Genomic DNA, 24,339 nt, shown 5'->3' on the forward strand with positions numbered 1-24,339 from the left:
TATTAATTTTATTTGGGTTGGGTTTTTTTCCCCGCCGGGGTTTCGCCGATTGTGGAATAAAAAACGCTGCGAGTTTGGTTTTGTATAAAAAAACACCAAAAAAACAAAAAAAAAAAAAATCCCGAATTTTTCAGGTTTTTTTATCCCAAAAATTTCCCAAAAAATTGAAAAGGGTGGGGGAGGGGGGAAAGGGGAAAAAAAAAATGGGAATTAAAATTGAAATATTTGAATTACAATGGGAATTTAAGGGAGTTGAAACCCCCAGAAATTTGAATTTCAGGTGGAAATCGAGAGAAATTGAGAATTAAAATTGAAAATATTTGAATTAAAATAGGAATTTAAGGGAGTTGAAGTCCTCCAAAATTTAAATTTTAAGGGGAAATTGAGAGAAATTGGGAATTTAAATTCAATTTTTGAATTTAAATTTTAATTTGTAGAAAGAAGGAAAGGGGAAAAAAAAAAAGAGGCGAACTGGGGGGAAATAGAGAAATAAGTAAGAAAAGTAAAAAAAAAAAAAAAAAAGTTAAAAATGGCCAAAAATATAAAAGTGAGGAAAAGGAGGGAAAATGGAGAAGGGGAAAGAAAATGGGGGGAAAAAAGGTTAAAAAAGCAGAAAAGGCAGAAAAATGAAAAATAAATTAAAATTCTGAGGATAAAAAGGCCCCAAAAGACACGAAAGTGACCAAAAAAAATGAAAACTAAAAAGGAACAAACGGGGAAAAGTCAAAAAACGCCACAAAAAGTTTTTAAAAAAGGAGAAAAATTAGAAAAAAACACCAAAAATTCCCCTGAAGCTCCGCCCCCTTGGGTGCACCAGGCCACGCCCCTCGCGCGTTGATTGGTTGGTCACTGAAGGCTCCACCCCCTTTTCCCACTGCCCAATCAGCGCTCGGGGGCGGGGCCAGCGCGGTTTGAGGCGGAAGCGGCGCTGGGGGGGGGGAGGGGGCGGCGGCAGCGCCGCGATCGCGACAGAGGCGACAGAAAAAGCCCCGGGACCCCCCCGCTGTCGCGACAGGTCGGTGACGGCGGCGGGAACCCCGCGGTGTCGCGATAGAGGCGGCGGGAAAGCCCCGGATGGGGAGGGGACGGAGCAATGTCGCGATGGAGGCGGGGCTGGGGGGGGGGAGGGGACACGCGCGGCGGGGATGTCGCGATAGGGGCGGGGCTGGGAGAGCGCCGCGGCGGGGACAAGGACGGCTCAATGTCGCGACAGCGCCGGACGGGGAGGGGGACGGCGACAGGGATGGGGAAAGCTCGATGTCGTGACACATCGTGACAGGGACACCGCGGTGACAGGGACACCCGAAGCATGGGGACAGCTCAGTGTCGTGACATCTCGTGGCAAGGACACCGTGACAGGGACCCCCCCTTGGGGACAGGGACACCCCAGTGTCGCGACACCCCAGGGACAGGGATACCATGACAGGGACACCCTTGAGGACAGGGACACCCCAGGGACAGGGACACCCCAATGTCGTGACATCCCAGGGACAGGGACCCTGCGACAGGGACACCCCTGGGGACAGGGACACCATGACAGGGACACCCCAATGTCGTGACATCCCCTGGGGATGGGGACACCATGACAGGGACACCCCAGGGACAGGGACACTGCGACAGGGACACCCTTGGGGACAGGGACACCCTTGGGGACAGGGACACCCCAATTATGGGGCACCCCAGGGACAAGGACACCCCCATGTCGTGACACCCCAGGGACAGGGACACCCCGGTGTCGCGACATCCCCTGGGGACAGGGACACTGTGACAGTGACATCCCTGGGACAGGGACACCCCAGTGTTGCGACACCCCCTGGGGACAGGGACACCGCGACAGGGACCCCCCGGGGACACCCTTGGGGACAGGGACACCCCAGGGACAGGGACACCCCTGGGGACAGGGACACCCCATTTATGGGACACCTCAGTGACAGGGCCACCCCCATGTCGTGACATCCCCCTGGTGACAAGGACACTGTGACAGTGACATCCCTGGGGACAGGGACACCACGACAGGGACACCATGACAGGGACACCCTTGGGGACAGGGACACCCCATTTATGGGACACCTCAATGACAGGGCCACCCCCATGTCGTGACACCCCCCTGGGGACAAGGACACTGTGACAGTGGCATCCCTGGGGACAGGGACACCCCAATGTCGTGACACCCCAGGGACAAGGACACTGTGACAGGGCCACCCCCATGTCGTGACATCCCCCTGGTGACAAGGACACCGTGACAGTGGCATCCCTGGGGACAGGGACACTTCGGGGACAGGGACACCCCCATGTCGTGACACTCCCTGGGGACAGGGACACCGCGACAGGGACACCGCGACAGGGACACCGCGACAGGGACACCCCAGGGACAGGGACACCCCAGTGTCGTGACACCCCTGGGGACAGATGGGGACAGCCTGGGGTCACCCCCTGATGTGGCACCTCAGGGCTGTGACGGTGCCACCCTGGGCGTGGGGACAGGGGGACAACGGTGACACCCTGGGGATGGTGACACCCCTGACAGTGCCACCCTGGCGATGGTGACACCCAGACAATGGTGACACCCTGGGGATGGTGACACCCCTGACAGTGCCACCCTGGCGATGGTGACACCCAGACAATGGTGACACTCGGGGTGGTGACACCCCTGACAGTGCCACCCTGGGGTGGTGCCACCCAGACAATGGTGACACTCAGACAGTGGTGACACCCTGGGGATGGTGACACCCCTGACAGTGCCACCCAGCAATGGTGACACCCTGGGGATGGTGACACCCTGAAGGTGGTGACACCCCTGACAGTGCCACCCTGGCGATGGTGACACCCTGAAGGTGGTGACAGCCCTGACTGTGCCACCCTGGCAATGGTGACACCCAGGGGACAGTGACACCCACACAGTGGTGACACCCCTGACAGTGCCACCCTGGGGGTGGTGGCACCTCGACAATGGTGACACTCAGACAGTGGTGACACCCTGGGGATGGTGACAGTGGGACAACGGTGACACCCAGGGGACAGTGACACCCACACAGTGGTGACACTCAGGGGACAGTGACACCCAGGGGACGGTGACAACCTGAAGGTGGTGACACCCTGACAGTGCCACCCAGACAATGGTGACACCCAGACAATGGTGACACTCAGGGCATGGTGACACTCGGGGTAGTGACACCCTGACAGTGCCACCCTGGGGGTGGTGGCACCCAAACAATGGTGACACTCAGACAGTGGTGACAGCCTGGGGATGGTGACAGTGGGACAACGGTGACACCCAGGGGACAGTGACACCCACACAGTGGTGACACCCCTGACAGTGCCACCCTGGCAATGGTGACACCCAGGGGACGGTGACAACCTGAAGGTGGTGACACCCCTGACAGTGCCACCCTGGCGATGGTGACACCCTGGCGATGGTGACACCCGACAACGGTGACTCTCAGGGGGTGGTGACACTCTGGGTGGTGACACCCCTGACAGTGCTGCCCTGGGGTGGTGACACCCAAGGGACAGTGACACCCAGGGGACAGTGACATCCTGAAGGTGGTGACAGCCCTGACAGTGCCACCCTGGCGATGGTGACACCCTGGGGATGGTGACAGCCTGGGAATGGTGACATCCCTGACAGTGCCACCATGGGGATGGTGACACTCTGGGGATGGTGACACCCAGGGGACAGTGCCACCCTGGGGGTGGTGGCACCTGGACAACGGTGACACTCAGACAGTGGTGACACCCTGGGGATGGTGACGCCCTGGGGATGGTGACGCCCTGGGGATGGTGACATCCCTGACAGAGCCACCCGGACAGTGCCACCCTGGCGATGGTGACACCCAGACAATGGTGACACCCCGGGGTGGTGACATCCAAGGAACGGGGACATCCTGGGGATGGTGACACCCAAACAATGGTGACACCCCTGACAATGCCACCCTGGGATGGGGACATCCTGGGGATGGTGACACCCCTGACAGTGCCACCCAGGAGGTGGTGACATCCAAGGAATGGGGACATCCAGGGAGTGGTGACACCCAAACAATGGTGACACCCTGACAGTGCCACCCTGGGGTTGGTGACACCCCTGACGGTGCCACCCTGGGACGGGGACATCCTGGGGATGGTGACACCCAGGGGTGGTGACACCCCGCAGATGCCACCCTGGGGGTGGTGACACCCAGGGGACAGTGCCAGCATGGGGATGGTGACACCCACACAGTGACACCCTGGGGGTGGTGACATCCAAGGAACGGGGACATCCAGGGAGTGGTGACACCCCTGACGGTGCCACCCAGGGGTGGTGACATCCAAAGAATGGTGACACCCAGACAATGGTGACATCCAAGGAATGGGGACATCCAGGGAGTGGTGACACCCAAACAATGGTGACACCCTGACAGTGCCACCCTGGGACGGGGACATCCTGGCGATGGTGACACCCAGGGGGTGGTGACACCCGCAGATGCCACCCTGGGGGTGGGGACACTGGGACAGTGGTGACACCCAGGTGACAGTGACACCCGGACGGTGCCGACACCCCGGGGGTGGTGACACCCAGGGGACAGTGCCAGCATGGGGATGGTGACACCCACACAGTGACACCCTGGGGGTGGTGACATCCAAGGAATGGGGACACCCTGGGGGTGGTGGCATCCAGACAATGGTGACACCCCTGACGGTGCCACCCTGGGACGGGGACATCCTGGGGATGGTGACACCCTGCAGATGCCACCCTGGGGGTGGTGACACTGGGACAGTGATGACACCCAGGGGACAGTGACACCCAGACGGTGCCGACACCCCGGGGGTGGTGGCATCCAAGGAATGGTGACACCTCGGGGGTGGTGGCATCCAGACAATGGTGACACCCTGGATGGGGATGGTGACATCCAAAGAATGGTGACACCCCGGGGGTGGTGGCATCCAGACAATGGTGACATCCGGGCGGTGCCACCCGGGAACTGGGACAGCTGGTGGCACAACAGGCGGTGGCACAGCCCGGGAGCGGCACCAGGGAGGCCGTGGGGACAAGGTGGGGACAAGGTGGGGACACTGAGGGGACACTGGGGGACACTGAGGGCTTTGGGGACAAGGTGGGGACATTGAGGGGACTTTGGGGACACTCTGGGGGCTTTGGGGACAGTGAGGACACTGAGGGGACAATGGGGGGACACTGAGGGGACAATGAGGACACTCTGGGGGCTTTGGGGACAAGGTGGGGACAGTGGGGACACTGAGGGGACAGTGGGGACACTGAAGGGACAATGAGGACACTGAGGGGACAGTGGGGACACTCTGGGGGCTTTGGGGAGTAGGTGGGGACATTTTGGGGACACTCTGGGGGCTTTGGGGACACTCTGGGGACACTGAGGGGACTTTGGGGACACTGAGGGGACACTGAGGGGACTTTGGGGACACTCTGGGGGCTTTGGGGACAAGGTGGGGACAGTGGGGACACTGAGGGGACAATGGGGAGACAAGGCAGGGACAATGTGGTGACACTGAGGGGGCTTTGGGGACACTCCGGGGGATTTGGGGACAATGGGGACACTGAGGGGGTCGTAGGGACAAGGTGGGGACACTGAGGGGACTTTGGGGACAATGGGGGACACTGCGGGGGCCGTGGGGACAAGGTGGGGACAATGGGGACACTGAGGGGACTTCAGGGACCATGGGGAGCACTGAGAGGCTTTGGGGACAATTTGGGGACACTGTGGGGGCTTTGGGGACAATTTGGGGACACTCTGGGGGCTTTGGGGACACTGCGGGGGATGTGGGGGACAATGGGGACACTGAGGGACAATGGGGAACAAGGTGGGGACAGTGGGGGACAATGTTTGGACAATGGGGACACTCTGGGAGCTTTGGGGACAATGGGGGACAACGTGGGGACACTCCGGGGGCTGTGGGGGACAATGGGGACAATGCGGGGACAATGGGGACAATGCGGGGACGAGGTGAGGAGAAGGTGGGGACACTGAGGGGATTTCGCGACACTTTGGGGACAATGGGGACACTTGCGGGGACATGGGGACAGTGGGGACAATGGGGACACTGCAGGGATGTGGGGACAATGGGGACACCTGGGGGGACAATGGGGACACTGCAGGGTCTTTGGGGACAAAGTGGGGACAAGATAAGGACCCTGCAGAGATTGTGGGGACAATGGGTGACAAGGTGGGGACACTGAGGGGGGCTTGGGGGACAGTGGGGACAGTGGGGACACTGTGGGGACAATGAGGACACTGAGGGGACAGAGAGGACACTGAGGGGACAATGTGGGCACTGAGGGGACAGTGGTGGCACTGAGGGGACAATGAGGACACTCTGGGGGCTTTGGGGACAAGGTGGGGACAGTGGGGACACTGAGGGGACAGAGAGGACACTGAGGGGACAATGGGGACACTGAGGGGACAATGGGGAGACAAGGCGAGGACAATGTGGTGACACTGAGGGGGCTTTGGGGACACTCCGGGGGATTTGGGGACAATGGGGACACTGAGGGGACAATGGGGGACACTGAGGGGACACTGAGGGCTTTTGGGGGCAAGGTGGGGACATTGAGGGGACTTTGGGGACACTGCAGGGGCTATGGGGACAATGGGGACACTGAGGGGACTTTGGGGACACTGAGGGGACAGTGGGGACACTCCGGGGGATTTGGGGACAATGGGGACAATGGGGGACACTGAGGGGGTCGTAGGGACAAGGTGGGGACACTGAGGGGACTTTGGGGACAATGGGGGACACTGCGGGGGCCGTGGGGACAAGGTGGGGACAATGGGGACACTGAGGGGACTTCGGGGACCATGGGGAGCACTGAGAGGCTTTGGGGACAATTTGGGGACACTGTGGGGGCTTTGGGGACACTGCGGGGGATGTGGGGGACAATGGGGACACTGAGGGACAATGGGGAACAAGGTGGGGACAGTGGGGGACAATGTTTGGACAATGGGGACACTCTGGGAGCTTTGGGGACAATGGGGGACAAGGTGGGGACACTCCGGGGGCTGTGGGGGACAATGGGGACACTGAGGGGACAATGGGGACAATGGGGACACTGAGGGGACAATGGGGACAATGCGGGGACGAGGTGAGGAGAAGGTGGGGACACTGAGGGGATTTCGGGACACTTTGGGGACAATGGGGACACCTGGGGGAACATGGGGACAGTGGGGACAATGGGGACACCTGGGGGGACAATGGGGACAGTGGGGACAATGGGGACACTGCAGGGATGTGGGGGACAATGGGGACACCTGGGGGGACAGTGGGGACACTGCAGGGTCTTTGGGGACAAAGTGGGGACAAGACAAGGACACTGCAGAGATTGTGGGGACAATGGGTGACAAGGTGGGGACACTGAGGGGGGCTTGGGGGACAGTGGGGACAGTGGGGACACTGTGGGGACAGTGGGGACACTGACGGGACGTTGAGGACACTGCGGGGCTTTGGGGGACAAGGTGGGGACACTGAGGGGACACCCTGGGGACAGGGCCACCCTGGCTTTGGGACACCGTGGGGACACGGGACATTGGTGACGAGGCCACCCTGCCATAGGGGACACCTCGGGGATGGGACACCCAGGTGTCCCCGCTGTCCCCATGTCCCTGTCCCTGTGTCCCCAGCTGTCCCTCTGTCCCCCCAGGTGTCCCCACTGTCCCCAGGTGTCCCCACTGTCCCCATGCTGCGCCGCCTGCTGTCCCTGTGTCGATGTCCCCATGTCCCTCTGTCCCCATGTCCCTCTGTCCCCATGTCCCCTCAGGTGTCCTCATGTCCCTCTGTCCCCATGTCCCCAGGTGTCCCCATGCTGAACCGCCTGCTGTTCCTGTGTCCAGCTGTCCCCATGTCCCCCAGCCAGCCCCCACTGCCCCCAGCTGTCCCCATGTCCCCTCAGGTGTCCCCATGTCCCTCTGTCCCCAGGTGTCCCCATGTCCCCATGTCCCTGTCCCTCTGTCCCCAGGTGTCCCCAGGTGTCCCTGTGTCCCCATGCCGCGCCGCCTGCTGTCGCTGCTGCTGGCCCCCACGCGGTTCCTGCTGTCCCCATGTCCCCATGTCCCTCTGTCCCTCTGTCCCCAGGTGTCCCCATGTCCCCATGTCCCTGTCCCTCTGTCCCCAGCTGTCCCCATGTCCCTGTCCGTGTGTCCCCAGGTGTCCCCAGGTGTCCCCATGCCGCGCCGCCTGCTGTCCCTGCTCCTGGCCCCCACGCATTTCCTGCTGTCGCTGCGGTCGCTGCTGGCCCGCGGTGGCCTCGGGGGTGGCCTTTGTCCATCTGTCCCCCCAGCTGTCCCCATGTCCCTCTGTCCCCAGGTGTCCCCATGTCCCTGTCCCCATGTCCCTCTGTCCCCAGGTGTCCCCATGCCGCGCCGCCTGCTCTCTCTCCTGCTGGCCCCCACTCGGCTCCTGCTGTCCCCATGTCCCCATGTCCCTCTGTCCCTCTGTCCCCAGGTGTCCCCATGTCCCTGTCCGTGTGTCCCCAGGTGTCCCCATGCCGCGCCGCCTGCTGTCGCTGCTCCTGGCCCCCACGCGGTTCCTGCTGTCCCTCTGTCCCCATGTCCCCATGTCCCTCTGTCCCCAGGTGTCCCCAGGTGTCCCCATGCCGCGCCGCCTGCTCTCTCTCCTGCTGGCCCCCACTCGGCTCCTGCTGTCGCTGCGGTCGCTGCTGGCCCGCGGTGGCCTCGCGGTGGCCTTTGTCCATCTGTCCCCCCAGGTGTCCCCATGTCCCTCTGTCCCCAGGTGTCCCCATGCCGCGCCGCCTGCTCTCTCTCCTCCTGGCCCCCACTCGGCTGCTGCTGTCCCCATGTCCCCATGTCCCTGTCCCCATGTCCCTCTGTCCCCAGCTGTCCCCATGCCGCGCCGCCTGCTGTCGCTGCTCCTGGCCCCCACGCGGTTCCTGCTGTCCTCATGTCCCTGTCCCTCTGTCCCTCTGTCCCCAGGTGTCCCCATGTCCCTGTCCCTCTGTCCCCAGGTGTCCCCATGCCGCGCCGCCTGCTGTCCCTGTGTCAATGTCCCCATGTCCCTCTGTCCCTCTGTCCCCAGGTGTCCCCATGCCGCGCCGCCTGCTGTCCCTGCTCCTGGCCCCCACTCGGCTGCTGCTGTCCCCATGTCCCCATGTCCCTGTCCGTGTGTCCCCAGGTGTCCCTGTGTCCCCATGCCGCGCCGCCTGCTCTCTCTCCTCCTGGCCCCCACGCGTTTCCTGCTGTCGCTGCGGTCGCTGCTGGCCCGCGGTGGCCTCGCGGTGGCCTCGGGGGTGGCCTTTGTCCATCTGTCCCCCCAGGTGTCCCCATGTCCCTCTGTCCCCAGGTGTCCCCATGCCGCGCCGCCTGCTGTCCCTCCTCCTGGCCCCCACGCGTTTGCTGCTGTCGCTGCGGTCGCTGCTGGCCCGCGGTGGCCTCGCGGTGGCCGCGGTGGCCTCGGGCGCGGCCTTTGCGCTCTGGGCGGTGGCGCTGCTGCTGCGCCGCGGGCCCGGAGCCGCCTCGGGGCGGCAGCGCCGGCACCGGGACCGGGACCGGGACCGCGCCCCCGCCGCGCTGCGGGACCCGACCTGCGGCGAGCACCGGACCCTGCGCCTCCGGGTACCGCGGGTTGGGGGTTTTTTTTGGGGATTTTTGGGATATTTTTGGGGAGTTTTTGGGGGATTTTGAGGATTTTCTGGGGATTTTTGGCGAATTTTTTGGGGATTTTTCGGGGATTTTGGGGGATTTTTTTTTTATTTTGGGGGATTTGGGGGTATTTTTGGGGGGATTTTGGGGTGTTTTGGCGATTTTTGGGGATTTTTGGGGATTTTTCGGTATTCTTTTTGGGATTTTGGGGGATTTTTTGGGGGGATTTTGGGGCATTTTTGGGATTTTTTAGGGATTTTTGGGGATTTTTTTTGGATTTTTTGGGGTTTTGCGGGATTTTTGGGAATTTTGGGGGGATTTTTGGGGATTTTTTGAGGGATTTTTTTGGGATTTTTGGGGATTTTTGGGATTTGGGGGGGTTTTGGGGGGATTTTTTGGGGGATTTTTGGGGAGTTTTTTGGGGATTTTTTGGGGGATTTTGGGGGATTTTTCGGGGATTTTGGGGGATTTTGGGGATTTTTGGGGGGATTTTGGGGGTATTTGGGGGATTTTTTGGAGATTTTTTTTTTGGGGATCTTAGGGGCATTTTAGGGGGATTTTGGGGGGATTCTGGCTGGATTTGGGGGGCATTTGGGGAAATTTCAGGGGTTCTGGGGGATTTGGGGGGATTCTGGGGGGATTTTGGGGGTGCTGGAGGATTTTGGGGATTTTTTGGGATTTTTGGGGGATTTTTTTCGGATTTTTTTCGGATTTTTTTGGGGAGTTTTTTGGGATTTTGCAGATTATTTGGGGGGATTTTTTTAGGACGTTTTAGTGATTTTGGGGGGGATTTGGGGATCCTGGGGATTTTTGGGATTTTAGGGGCGTTTTTGAGGGTTTTTTTGGGGATTTTTTTGGGGATTTTGGAGGGTCCTGGGGGGCGGTTGGAGATGTTTTGGGGGGGTCTCAGAGGGGTTTGGGGGCGGGGTTTGGGGGATTTTGAGGGGTTTTCGGGGGAATTTAGGGGCAATTTTGGGGGGTCCTGGGGCGATCTGGGGGGTCCTGGGAGAGGGGGGTTTTTCGGGGAGGATTTTGGGGATTTTTTGGGGGGATTTTTTGGGGGTTTAAGAGGCATTTTGAGGGGATTTCAGGAAGTTCTGGAAGGGCTTTGGGGGGTCCTGGGGGGATTTGGGGAGTCCTGGGGGGCTTAGGGGGTTTTGGGGGATTTTGGGGGATTTTTTTGGGATTTTTTGGGGGATTTTTGGGGATTTTGTGGAATTTGGGGAGGATTTTTGCGGGGGCATTTTGGAGGTTTTGGGAGGTCCTGAGGGGCTTTAGGGGGGTCCTGGGGCGATTTGGGGGATTCCAAGGGCGATTTGGGGGTCCCAGGAGGTTTTGGGACATCCTGAGGGAATTTAGGAGGAATTTGGGGCATTTTAGGGGCATTTGGGGAGATTTTGGTGGGTCCGGGAGGGTTGAGGGAGGATTTTTGGGGGGGGTTGAGGGGATTTGGGGGATTTTTGGAGGATTTTAGGGGGATTTTCGGGGATCCTGAGGGGGGTTCGAGGAGGTTTTGGGAGAAATTTGAGGGATCAGGTGGGGATTTGGGGGGTCCTGGGTGGATTTTGGGGGGTCCTGGGGTGATTTGGGATGGTTTTGGGGGGATTTGGGATGGTTTTGGGTGGATTTTGGGGGGTCCTGGGATGGTTTTGGGATGGTTTTGGGGGGATTTGGGATGGTTTTGGGGGGGTTTGGGATGGTTTTGGGTGGATTTTGGGGGGGTCCTGGGGTGATTTGGGATGGTTTTGGGGTGATTTGGGATGGTTTTGGGGTGATTTGGGATGGTTTTGGGGGTCCTGGGGTGATTTGGGATGGTCTGGGGGGGGGGGTTGGGATGGTTTTGGGTGGATTTTGGGGGGTCCTGGGGTGATTTGGGATGGTTTTGGGGATTTTGGGGGAAATTTGGGGAGATTTGGGGCATTTTAGGGCCATTTTGGTGATTTTTGGTGGATTTTTGGTGGATTTTGGGGGGTCCTGGGTGGATTTTGGGGGGTCCTGGGGTGATTTGGGATGGTTTTGGGGGGGTTTGGGATGGTTTTGGGGTGATTTGGGATGGTTTTGGGGGGGGTTGGGATGGTTTTGGGAGGATTTGGGATGGTTTTGGGTGGATTTTGGGGGGTCCTGGGGTGATTTGGGATGGTTTTGGGGATTTTTGGGGGCATTTTGGGGGGGATTTGGGGCATTTCGGGGCCATTTTGGTGGATTTTTGGTGGATTTTTGGTGGATTTTGGGGGGTCCTGGGTGGATTTTGGGGGGTCCTGGGGTGATTTGGGATGGTTTTGGGGGGTTTGGGATGGTTTTGGGGTGATTTCGGATGGTTTTGGGGGTCCTGGGGGGATTTGGGATGGTTTTGGGGGGTTTGGGATGGTTTTGGGGTGATTTTGGATGGTTTGGGGGATTTTTGGGGGCATTTTAGGGGGATTTGGGCATTTTGGGGCCATTTTCATGGATTTTTGGTGGATTTTGGGGGACTTTGAGGGGGCGGGGCTGATTTGGGGGTGTCCCCACAATGTCCCCGTCCCCTTTGTGCCCCCCCCCCCCAATGTCACCCCAATGTCCCCAATGTCCCCAGAGCTCGGGGCTGCGTCTCCATTACGTCACTCGGGGTCCCCCCGACGCCCCCCTGATGCTGCTGCTCCACGGCTTCCCCCAGAACTGGTCAGTGCCACCAAATGTCCCCAAGTGCCACCAAGGTGCCACCAAATGTCCCCCCAAGTGTCCTCAAGGCGTCACCTGGGTCTCCCAAGGGCCACCAAGGGTACCCCCCCCCACCACCTAGTGTCCCCAGGTGTCCCCAAGTGTCACTACATGTCCTTCAGGTGTCTCCCAGGTATCTTCCAAGTGTCCCCAGGTGTCCCCAAGGGTCCCCAAGGTGTCCCCAAGGTGTCCCCAAGGTGTCCCCAGGTGTCAACAAGTGTCCCCAAGTGTCCCCAAGTGCCCCCAGATGTCCTTCAGGTGTCTCCCAGGTATCTTCCAAGTGTCCCCAGGTGTCACCAAGTGTCCCCAAGTGTCCCCAAGGTGTCCCCAGGTGTCAACAAATGTCACCAAGTGTCCCAAGGTGTCCCTCAGGTGTCCCCAAGGTGTCCCCAAGATGTCCCCAAGGGTCCCCCAGGTGTCAACAAATGTCCCCAAGTGTCACCAAGGTGTCCCCAAGGTGTCCCCAGGTGTCCCCAGGTGTCTCCAAGGGTCCCTCAAGTGTCCCCAAGATGTCCCCAAGGGTCCCCCAGGTGTCCCCCAAGTGTCACCAATTGTCCCCAGGTGTCCCCATGTCCCCCATGCTCCTGTCCCCCAGTGTCCCCCAGGTGTCCCCCAGTTGTCCCCAGTGGTGCCTCAAGTGTCCCCAGGGTGTCCCCAGGATGTCCCCAAGGTGTTCCTCAGGTGTCCCCAAGGTGTCCCCAGCTATCCCCAGGTGTCCCCCAAGGTGTCCCTCAGGTGTCCCCAGGTGTCCTTGGGTGTCCCCAGGTGTCCCCGAGGTGACCCCAAGGTGTCCCCAGCTGTCCCCAAGGTGTCCCCAAGTGTCCCCAAGGTGTCCCCAGGTGTCAACAAATGTCCCCAAGTGTCCCTGGGTGTCCCCAGGTGTCCCAAGGTGTCCCCAAGGTGTCCCCAAGTGTCCCCAATGTGTCCCCAGGTGTTCCTCAGGTGTCCCCAGGAGTCCCTCAAGTGTCCCCAGCTGTCCCCATACCCCCCCTGCTCTTGTCCCCAAGTGTCCCCAAGGTGTCCCCAGCTGTCCCTGGGTGTCCCCAAGGTGTCCCCAAGTGTCCCCAAGGTGTCCCCAGCCATCCCCACGCTGTCCCCAGGTGTCTCCAAAATGTTCCCCAAGTGTCCCCAAGGTGTCACCGCTGTCCCCAGGTGTCCCCAGGGTGTCCCCAAGGTGTCCCCAGCTATCCCCGGGTGTCCCCTAGGTGTCCCCAAGTGTCCCCAAGGTGTCCCCAGCTATCCCCATACCACCCCTGCTCTTGTCCCCAGGTGTCCCCAGGTGTCCCCAGGTGTCCCCAGGGTGTCCCCAGCTGTCCCCAGGTGTCTCTCAGGTGTCCCCAAGTGTCCCCCAGGTGTCCCCAAGGTGTCCCAGCCGTCCCCACGCTGTCCCCCAGGTGTCCCCAAGGTGTCCCCAAGGTGTCCCCAGGGTGTCCCCAGCTGTCCCCAGGTGTCTCTCAGGTGTCCCCCAGGTGTCCCCAGCTATCCCCAGCTGTCCCCAAGGTGTCCCCAAGGTGTCCCCAAGGTGTCCCCAAGGTGTCGCAGCCGTCCCCGGGTGTCCCCGGGTGTCCCCAAGGTGTCCCCGAGGTGTCCCCAAGGTGTCCCAGCCGTCCCCGCGCTGTCCCCAAGGTGTCTCCAAGGTGTCCCCAGCCGTCCCTGGGTGTCTCTCAGGTGTCCCCAAGTGTCCCCAAGGTGTCCCCACGCTGTCCCCAAGGTGTCCCCAAGGTGTCCCAGCCATCCCCGCGCTGTCCCCACGCTGTCCCCAAGGTGTCCCCAAGGTGTCCCAGCCGTCCCCGCGCTGTCCCCAAGGTGTCCCCAAGGTGTCCCAGCCGTCCCCGCGCTGTCCCCAGGTTCTGCTGGCGCCACCTGCTGCGGGAGTTCGGCGGGCGGTTCCGGGTGGTGGCCCCGGACCTGCGCGGTTACGGGGACTCGGAGAAGCCGCCGGGCCGGGACAGCTACCGGCTGGAGCTGCTGCTCGGGGACGTCCGCGACCTCATCGAGGCCCTGGGGACGCCGGCGGCCGCCCCGCGCTGCGTCCTGGTGGGACACGACTGGGGCGGCCTCCTGGCCTGGGAGGTGGCGTCGAGGCACCCGCGGCTGGTGGAGAAGCTGGTGGTGATGGACGCGCCACACAGGGCGGTGATGGCAGGTGACAGGGATGGGGGACACTGGGGACATTGGGGACATTGGGGACATTGGGGATAATGGGGACATTGGGGACACTGGGGAGGTGGGGGATAATGGGGACATTGGAGACATGAGGGGACATTGGGGACATTGGAGATACTGGGGACATTTGGGACATTGGGGACATTGGGGACACTGGGGACATTGGGGACAGTGGGGACATTGGGGACACTGGGGGACATTGGGGACACACAGGGAGGTGGCATCGAGGCACCCGCGGCTGGTGGAGAGGCTGGTGGTGATGGACGCGCCACACAGGGCGGTGATGGCAGGTGACACAGGGGACACGAGGGGACATTGGGGACATTGGGGACATGAGGGGATAATGGGGACATTGGGGACACGAGGGGGGATTGGGGACATTTGGGATAATGGGGACATTGGAGATGCTGGGGACATTGGGGACACGAGGGGACACTGGGGACATTGGGGACACTGGGGATGTTGGGGACATTGGGGATGTTGGGACATTGGGGACATGGGGGATACTGGACACACTGGGGACATTGGGGACATTGGAGATGCTGGAGACATTGGGGACACTGGGGACATTGGGGACACACAGGGAGGTGGCGTCGAGCCACCCGCAGCTGGTGGAGAAGCTGGTGGTGATGGACGCGCCACACAGGGCGGTGATGGCAGGTGACACAGGGGACAGCAGGGACACGAGGGGGTGTTGGGGACACTGGGAACAATGGGGACACTGGGGACGTTGAGGGCATTGGAGATGTTGGGGACATTGGGGACACTGGGAACATGGGATATTGGGGACACGAGGGGAAATTGGGGACACACAGGGAGGTGGCATCGAGGCACCCGCGGCTGGTGGTGATGGACGCGCCACACAGGGCGGTGATGGCAGGTGACACAGGGGACAGGGGGGACATTGGGGACACTGGGGACATTGGGGACACACAGGGAAGTGGCATCGAGGCACTCACGGCTGGTGGAGAAGCTGGTGGTGATGGACGCGCCACACAGGGCGGTGATGGCAGGTGACAGCAGGGACAGGGGGGACACGAGGGGGTGTTGGGGACATTGGGAGCAATGGGGACACTGGGGACACTGGGGGCATTGGAGATGTTGGGGACATTGGGGACACAAGGGGATAATGGGGACATTGGGGATGTTGGGGACACGAGGGGATATTGAGGACATTGGGGACTCTCTGAATATTGGGGACACTGGGGACATTGGGGACACTGGGAACATGGGACATTGGGGACAGAGGGGACATTGGAGACACACAGGGAGGTGGCGTTGAGGCACCCGCGGCTGGTGGAGAAGCTGGTGGTGATGGACGCGCCACACAGGGCGGTGATGGCAGGTGACACAGGGGACAGCGGGGACATTGGGGACATGAGGGGATAATGGGGACATTGGGGACACGAGGGGGGATTGGGGACATTTGGGATAATGGGGACATTGGAGATGCTGGGGACATTGGGGACACTGGGGACTCTATGGGCATTGGGTACTTTGGGGACACTGGGGGATGTTGGGGACATTGGGGACATTGGGGGACATTGGGGACATTGGGGGGATTGGGCGCATTGGGGACATTTGGGATAATGGGGACATTGGGGATGTTGGGGACGTTGGGGACACGAGGGGATATTGAGGACATTGGGGACTCTGAATATTGGGGACGTTGGGGATGTTGGGGACATTGGGGACACAGGGGGACATTGGGGACACACAGGGAGGTGGCATCGAGGCACCCGCGGCTGGTGGAGAAGCTGGTGGTGATGGACGCGCCACACAGGGCGGTGATGGCAGGTGACACAGGGGACAGCGGGGACACGAGGGGGTGTTGGGGACATTGGGGACATTGAGGGGATAATGGGGACACAAGGGGATGTTTGGGATACTGGAGATACTGGGGACATTTGGGACATTGGGGACATTGGGGATGTTGGGACATTGGGGACAAGAGGGGACATTGGGGACATTGGGGGACACTGGGGAGATTGGGGACATTGGGGACACTGGGGACATTGGGGACACACAGGGAGGTGGCATCGAGGCACCCGCGGCTGGTGGTGATGGACGCGCCACACAGGGCGGTGATGGCAGGTGACAGGGATGGGGGGGACATTGGGGACATTGGGGACATTTGGGATAATGGGGACATTGGGGACATTGGGGACATTGGAGACACGAGGGGACATTGGGGACATTGGGGACATTGGGGACACTGGGGATGTTGGGGACACTGGGGACATTGGGGACACACAGGGAGGTGGCATCGAGGCACCCGCGGCTGGTGGAGAAGCTGGTGGTGATGGACGCGCCACACAGGGCGGTGATGGCAGGTGACAGCGGGGACAGCGGGGACATTGGGGACATGAGGGGATAATGGGGACATTGGGGACACGAGGGGGGATTGGGGACATTTGGGATAATGGGGACATTGGAGATGCTGGGGACATTGGGGACACTGGGGACTCTATGGGCATTGGGTACTTTGGGGACACTGGGGGATGTTGGGGACATTGGGGACATTGGGGGACATTGGGGACATTGGGGGACATTGGGCGCATTGGGGACATTTGGGATAATGGGGACATTGGGGATGTTGGGGACGTTGGGGACACGAGGGGATATTGAGGACATTGGGGACTCTGAATATTGGGGACATTGGGGATGTTGGGGACATTGGGGACATTGGGGACATCGGGGGGATTGGGAACATTGGGGACACAAGGGAATATTGAGGGGATTGGGGACGTTGGGGACATTGGAGACAGTGGGGACATTGGGGACACTGGACACACTGGGGACATTGGGGACACTGGGAACATGGGACAGTGGGGACACTGGGGACGTTGGGGACACACAGGGAGGTGGCGTCGAGGCACCCGCGGCTGCTGGAGAAGCCGGTGGTGATGGCAGGTGACACAGGGACGGGGGGGGACACGAGGGGGTGTTGGGGACATTCAGGGGATTGGGGACATTGGGGACATTTGGGATAATGGGGACATTGGAGATGCTGGGGACATTGGAGACACTGGGGACATGAGGGGATATTGGGGACATTGGGGATATTGGGGACATTGGGGATACTGGACACACTGGGGACATTGGGGACGTTGGGGATGTTGGGGACACACAGGGAGGTGGCATCGAGGCACCCGCGGCTGGTGGAGAAGCCGGTGGTGATGGACGCGCCACACAGGGCGGTGATGGCAGGTGACACAGGGGGACAGCGGGGACATTGGGGACATGAGGGGATAATGGGGACATTGGGGACACGAGGGGGGATTGGGACATTTGGGATAATGGGGACATTGGAGATGCTGGGGACATTGGGGACACTGGGGACTCTATGGGCATTGGGTACTTTGGGGACACTGGGGGATGTTGGGGACATTGGGGACATTGGGGGACATTGGGGACATTGGGGGGATTGGGCGCATTGGGGACATTTGGGATAATGGGGGACATTGGGGATGTTGGGGACGTTGGGGACACGAGGGGATATTGAGGACATTGGGGACTCTGAATATTGGGGACGTTGGGGATGTTGGGGACATTGGGGACATTGGGGGGATTGGGAACATTGGGGACACAAGGGAATATTGAGGGGATTGGGGACGTTGGGGACATTGGGACATTTGGGATATTGGGGACACTGGGAACATGGGACAGTGGGGACACAGGGGGACATTGGGGACACACAGGGAGGTGGCGTCGAGGCACCCGTGGCTGCTGGAGAAGCCGGTGGTGATGGCAGGTGACACAGGGGACAGGGGGGACACGAGGGGGTGTTGGAGACATTCAGGGGATTGGGGACATTGGGGACATTTGGGATAATGGGGACATTGGAGATGCTGGGGACATTGGAGACACTGGGGACATGAGGGGATATTGGGGACATTGGGGACATTGGGGACATTGGGGATATTGGGGACATTGGGGATACTGGACACACTGGGGACATTGGGGACGTTGGGGATGTTGGGACATTGGGGACACACGGGGAGGTGGCATTGAGGCACCCACGGCTGGTGGAGAAGCCGGTGGTGATGGACGCGCCACACAGGGCGGTGATGGCAGGTGACAGCGGGGACACGAGGGGGTGTTGGGGACATTCAGGGGATTGGGGACATTCAGGGGATTGGGGACATTTGGGATAATGGGGACACTGGAGATGCTGGGGACACGAGGGGATATTGGGGACATTGGGGACACTGGGGATGTTGAGGACATTGGGGATACTGGGACGTTGGGGACATTGGGGACATTGGGGATACTGGACACACTGGGGACATTGGGGACATTGGGGATGTTGGGACACTGGGGACATTGGGGACAGTGGGGACATTGGGGACATTGGGGACATTGGGGACACACAGGGAGGTGGCATCGAGGCACCCGCGGCTGGTGGAGAAGCTGGTGGTGATGGACGCGCCACACTCAGGGCGGTGATGGCAGGTGACACAGGGGACAGCGGGGACATTGGGGACATTGGGGACACTGGGGACACTGGGGACATTGGGGACACACAGGGAGGTGGCATCGAGGCACCCGCGGCTGGCGGAGAAGCCGGTGGTGATGGACCACACAGGGCGGGTGATGGCAGGTGACACAGGGACACGAGGGCTGTGTTGGGGACATTCAGGGGATTGGGGACATTTGGGATAATGGGGACACTGGAGATGCTGGGGACACGAGGGGATATTGGGGACATTGGGGGGGACTGGACACACTGGGGACATTGGGACATTGGGGATGTTGAGACATTGGGGACACTGGGGACATTGGGGACACACAGGGAGGTGGCATCGAGGCACCCGCGGCTGGTGAGAAGCCGGTGGTGATGGACGCGCCACACAGGGCGGTGATGGCAGGTGACACAGGGGACAGCGGGGACATTGGGGACATTGGAGACAATGGGGACAGTGGGGACAGTGGAGGATGTTGGGGACATTGCGGACACCAGGGACACCGGGGACATTGGGGGCACTGGGGACATGAGGGGACATTGGGGACATTGGGGGTGTTGGGGGTGTTGGGGACATTGGGGACACTGGGGATATTGGGATATTGGAGACACTGTGGACATTGGGGACACTGGCAGGATTAGGGACACTGGGGACAGTGGGGACAGCAGAGGAGATTGGGGACATTGGGGGGGGATTTGGGGACATTGGGGATATTGGGGTATTGGGGACAGCAGGGGACATTGGGGACAGTGGTGGGGACATTGGGGACTGGGGTCATTGGGGACATGAGGGGATATTGGGGACATTGAGGGGATTTGGGACATTAATGGGGACACTGGGGATATTGGGGACTCTGGGGACATTGGGGAATTGGGGGGATTGGGGATGTTGGGGGACACTTGGGGATATCGGGGACACTGGGGGACGTTGGGGACAATGGGGACACTGAGGGGGTTGGGGACGTTGGGCGATGTTGGGGACACTGGGCATGTTGGGGTTGGTGGGATCCCTGTCCCTGTCCCCACGGTGTCCCTGTCCCTGTGGTGGCCCCATGGTGACACCACACTGTCCCTGTCCCTGTCCCTGTCTCCACGGTGTCCCCATGGTGTCCCCATGGTGTCCCTGTCTCTGTCCCTGTGGTGGCCCCACGGTGACACCGTGCTGGCCCTGTCCTCACGGTGTCCCCTCCCTGTCACAGCCTTCACGGCCCGTCACCCATCGCAGCTGCTCTGCTCCTGTTACATGTTCCTGTCCCTGTCCCTGTGGTGGCCCCATGGTGACACCGTGCTGGCCCTGTCCCCACGGTGTCCCCACGGTGTCCCCATGGTGTCCCCATGGTGTCCCCTCCCTGTCACAGCCTTCACCGCCCGTCACCCGTCGCAGCTGCTCCGCTCCTGTTACATGTTCCTGTTCCAGCTGCCCTGGCTGCCCGAGCTGCTGCTGTCCCTGGCCGACTTCGAGGTCAGACTGTCCCCTCTGTCCCCTCTGTCCCCTCCCTGTCCCTTCTGTCACCTCCCTGTCCCCTCCATCCCCTTTCTGTCCCCTCATTGTCCCCTCTATCCCCTGTCTGTCCCCTCCCTGTTCTCTCTCTGTCCCCTCTGTCCCCTCCCTGTCCCCTCCCTGTCCCCCCGTCCCCTCTGTCCCCTCCCTGTCCCCTCTGTCCCCTCCCTGTCACTGTCCCCTCTGTCCCTTTTGTCCCCTCTGTCCCCTCTGTCCCCTCCCTGTCCCTTCTGTCACCTACCTGTCCCCTCTGTCCCCTCTTGTCCCCTCATTGTCCCCTCTATCCCCTGTCTGTCCCCTCCCTGTTCTCTCTCTGTCCCCTCTGACCCCTCCCTGTCCCCTCCCTGTCCCCCCGTCCCCTCTGTCACCTCTCTGTCCCCTCCTGTCCCCTCTCTGTCCCCTCTGTCACCTCCCTGTCCCCTCCCTGTCCCCTCTGTCCCCACCATCCCCTCCCTGTCCCGTCTGTCACCTCCATCTCCTTCCTGTCCCCTCCCTGCCCCCTCTGTCACCTCCATCCCCCCTCTATCCCCTGTCTGTCCCCTTCCTGTCCCCTCCCTGTCCCGTCTGTCACCTCCATCTCCTTCCTGTCCCCTCCCTGTCCCCTCTGTCCCCTCCCTGTCCCCTCGCTGCCATCTCCCACCCCAAGGAGCTCCTCAAGGTGTGACACCGATCCCCGAAGCTTTGTCCCCCTCTCTGTCCCCAATTTTGGGGCTTTGCTGTCACCCAGACCTCGTGTCCCCCACTTTGACCCCAATTTCAGGGGTGGTGGCACCACCCAGACCTCCCGTCCCCCGCTTTGTCCTCAGTTTTGGGGGTTTGGTGTCACCACGACCTCGTGTCCCCCATTTTGTCCCCATTTTGTCCCCATTTTGTCCCCGGCTTTCGGGATCCTGACACTCCAAACCCCCATTTTGTCCCCAGTTTTGGATGTCCCCAGTTTTGGCGTCCCCAATGTTCAGTGTCCCCCCAACCCTGATTTCCTCCATTTTGCCCCCAATTTTGGATGTCCCCAGTTTTGGATGTCCCCAGTTTGGATGTCCCCAATGTTCAGTGTCCCCCCAACCCTGATTTCCCCATTTTCCCCCCAATTTTGGATGTTCCCAATTTTGGATGTTCCCAATTTGGCAGTCCCCAATTTGGATGTCCCCAGTTTTGGATGTCCCCAATTTTGGATGTCCCCAATTCCGGTGTCCCCCCAGCCCTGATTTCCCCCATTTTCCCCCCAATTTTGGATGTCCCCAATTTTGGATGTCCCAAATTTCGGTGTCCCCCAGCCCTGATTTCCCCATTTTCCCCCCAATTTTGGATGTCCCCAACTTTGAATGTCCCCAATTTTGGATGTCCCCAACTTTGAATGTCCCCAATTTTGGATGTCCCCAATTTTGGATGTCCCCAATTTCGGTGTCCCCCAGCCCTGATTTCCCCATTTTCCCCCCAATTTTGGATGTCCCCAACTTTGAATGTCCCCAATTTTGGATGTCCCCAACTTTGAATGTCCCCAATTTTGGATGTCCCCAATTTTGGATGTCCCCAATTTTGGATGTCCCCAATTTTGTCTGTCCCCAATTTTGTCTGTCCCCAATTTCGGCTGTCCCCAATTTCGGCTGTCCCCAATTCCGGTGTCCCCAGCTGGTGCGGTGGTTCATGACCAGCGCCCTGACCGGCATCCAGGACCCGGCGCGGCGCCTCTCGGAGCAGGAGCTCGACGCCTTCCTGTTCGGCCTCTCCCAGCCCGGGGGCTCAGCCCCCCCATCCACTACTACCGAAACCTCTTCGGGTGCGTGCTGGGACCACCCTGGGTGGTGGGACCCCATTGGGTGACCCCAGTTGGGTGGTGGGACCCCATTGGGTGACCCCAGTTGGGTGGTGGGACTCCATTGAGTGACCCCAGTTGGGTGGTGGGACCCCCATTGGGTGACACCAATTGGGTTTGGGATGGTCCCAGTTGGGTTTGGGTGGTCCCAGTTGGGTGGTGGGACCCCACTGGGTGACCCCAGTTGGGTTTGGGTGGTCCCAGTTGGGTGGTGGGACCCCACTGGGTGACCCCAGTTGGGTTTGGGTGGTCCCAGTTGGGTGGTGGGACCCCACTGGGTGACCCCAGTTGGGTTTGGGTGGTCCCAGTTGGGTGGTGGGACCCCACTGGGTGACCCCAGTTGGGTTTGGGTGGTCCCAGTTGGGTGGTGGGACCCCACTGGGGTGACCCCAGTTGGGTTTGGGTGGTCCCAGTTGGGTGGTGGGACCCCATTGGGTGACCCCAGTTGGGTTTGGGTGATCCCAGTTGGGTTTGGGATAATCCCAGTTGGGTTTGGGTTCTTCCAGTTGGGTGGTGGGACCCCACTGGGTGACCCCAGTTGGGTTTGGGTGGTCCCAGTTGGGTGGTGGGACCTCATTGGTGATCCCAGTTGGGTTTGGGTGGTCCCAGTTGGGTTTGGGATGATCCCAGTTGGGTTCGGGTGGTCCAAGTTGGGTGGTGGGACCTCATTGGGTGACCCCAGTTGGGTTTGGGATGGTCCCAGTTGGGTGGTGGGACCTCATTGGTGCTCCCAGTTGGGTTTGGGATGATCCCAGTTGGGTTTCAGTGGTCCCAGTTGGGTTTGGGTGGTCCAAGTTGGGTGGTGGGACCCCATTGGGTGACCCCAGTTGGGTTTGGGGGATCCCAGTTGAGTTCTCTTCAGTTGGGTGGTCCCCATGTCCCCAAGGTGTCCCCAGGTGTCCCTCACCTGTCCCCCAGGTGTTCCTCACCCTGTCCCTGTCTCTCCCAGGGTGTCCCCAAGGTGTCCCCAGGTGTCCCTGCCCCTGTCCCCAAGGTGTCCCCAGGTGTCCCTCACCTGTCCCCTCCCCCTTTCCAGGGCCACGCCCATCCCACGGGAGCTGCCTGTCCCCAGGTGTCCCTCACCTGTCCCCCAGGTGTCCCTCACCCTGTCCCTGTCTCTCCCAGGGTGTGCCCAAGGTGTCCCCAAGTGTCCCTCACCTGTCCCCAGGTGTCCCCAAGGTGTCCCTGCCCCTGTCCCCAAGTGTTCCTCACTCTGTCCCTGTGTCCCCAAACTATGCCCAGGTGTCCCTCACCTGTCCCCAAGGTGTCCCCAGGTGTCCCTCACCTGTCCCCAGGTGTCCCTGACTGTCCCCAAGGTGTCCCCAAGGTTTCCCTCACCTGTCCCCAGGTGTCCCTGACTGTCCCCTCCCCTTTCCAGGGCCACGCCCATTCCCCGGGAGCTGCCTGTCCCCAAGGTGTCCCCAGGTGTCCCTGACTGTCCCCTCCCCTTTCCAGGGCCACGCCCATCCCCCGGGAGCCGCCCCCTCCCCCCACGCTGCTGCTCTGGGGCTCCCGCGACGCCTTCCTGGACCCGCGCCTTGGCCCCGCCCACCTGCGCTGGCTCCGCCCCTCCGCCCGCCTCCGCCTCCTGCCCGGCGCTTCCCATTGGCTGCCCGATGAGGCGCCCCGCCTCCTGGCCAAGCTGATTGGAGAGTTCCTGGGGGGAGGGGCCGAGGAGGGGTCGTAGCCACGCCCAGGATGGGGGGGAGGGGGGCGGGGCTGAGAGGGGGTGGGGGGAGGGCGGGCTTGGGGGGGGAGGGGCTCCACACATCTGGATGGGAGGGGGTGGGACCTCAACATCTGGAAGGGGGACCCTGGTGGATGACGGGAGCCCCAACATCTGGATTGGGGACCCCAACATCTGGATGGGGACCCGGAAATTTGGGTGACGACCGCAACATCTGGAATGGGGGACATAAACATCTGGATGAGGGTCCCAACATCTGGGTGGGGGCGCCAGGGTCAGGGTGGGGACCCCAATATCTGGAATGGGGGACCCCTGTGGAGTGATGGGACCCCCAACATCTGGATGAGGACATGGAAATCTGGGTCAGGACCCCAACATCTGGATGGGGAGAGACCCTGGGGGGTGATGGGA

General features: G+C 60.8%; 1 protein-coding gene across 2 annotated transcripts; it reads left to right on the plus strand.

Moving 5' to 3' along the window:
- Positions 1-9,308: 9,308 nt before the first annotated feature.
- Positions 9,309-23,937, plus strand: LOC134434418 (epoxide hydrolase 3-like). Of its 2 annotated transcripts, none has more exons than XM_063183072.1 (6): positions 9,309-9,572; positions 12,172-12,257; positions 14,144-14,442; positions 20,286-20,389; positions 22,058-22,205; positions 23,697-23,937. In XM_063183072.1, exons 1-6 carry the CDS (start codon positions 9,309-9,311, stop codon positions 23,885-23,887), a joined length of 1,092 nt encoding a protein of 363 aa, XP_063039142.1. In that variant the 3' UTR covers positions 23,888-23,937. The 2 variants fall into 2 exon arrangements, with proteins under 2 accessions (XP_063039142.1, XP_063039141.1); XM_063183071.1 differs by having other exon boundaries at positions 20,312-20,389.
- Positions 23,938-24,339: the final 402 nt, after the last annotated feature.

The sequence above is a fragment of the Melospiza melodia genome, unplaced genomic scaffold, assembly GCF_035770615.1.
Source record: "Melospiza melodia melodia isolate bMelMel2 unplaced genomic scaffold, bMelMel2.pri scaffold_354, whole genome shotgun sequence".
NCBI lineage: Eukaryota > Metazoa > Chordata > Aves > Passeriformes > Passerellidae > Melospiza > Melospiza melodia.

Bases quoted from the DNA above. Each gene is read 5' to 3' on its own strand.
- LOC134434418 (XM_063183071.1), top strand. From the start codon at position 9,309: ATGCCGCGCCGCCTGCTGTCCCTCCTCCTGGCCCCCACGCGTTTGCTG. The intron at 9,573-12,171 runs GTACCGCGGGTT...CAATGTCCCCAG, and splicing joins ACCGGACCCTGCGCCTCCGG to AGCTCGGGGCTGCGTCTCCA. The intron at 12,258-14,143 runs GTCAGTGCCACC...CGCTGTCCCCAG, and splicing joins CACGGCTTCCCCCAGAACTG to GTTCTGCTGGCGCCACCTGC.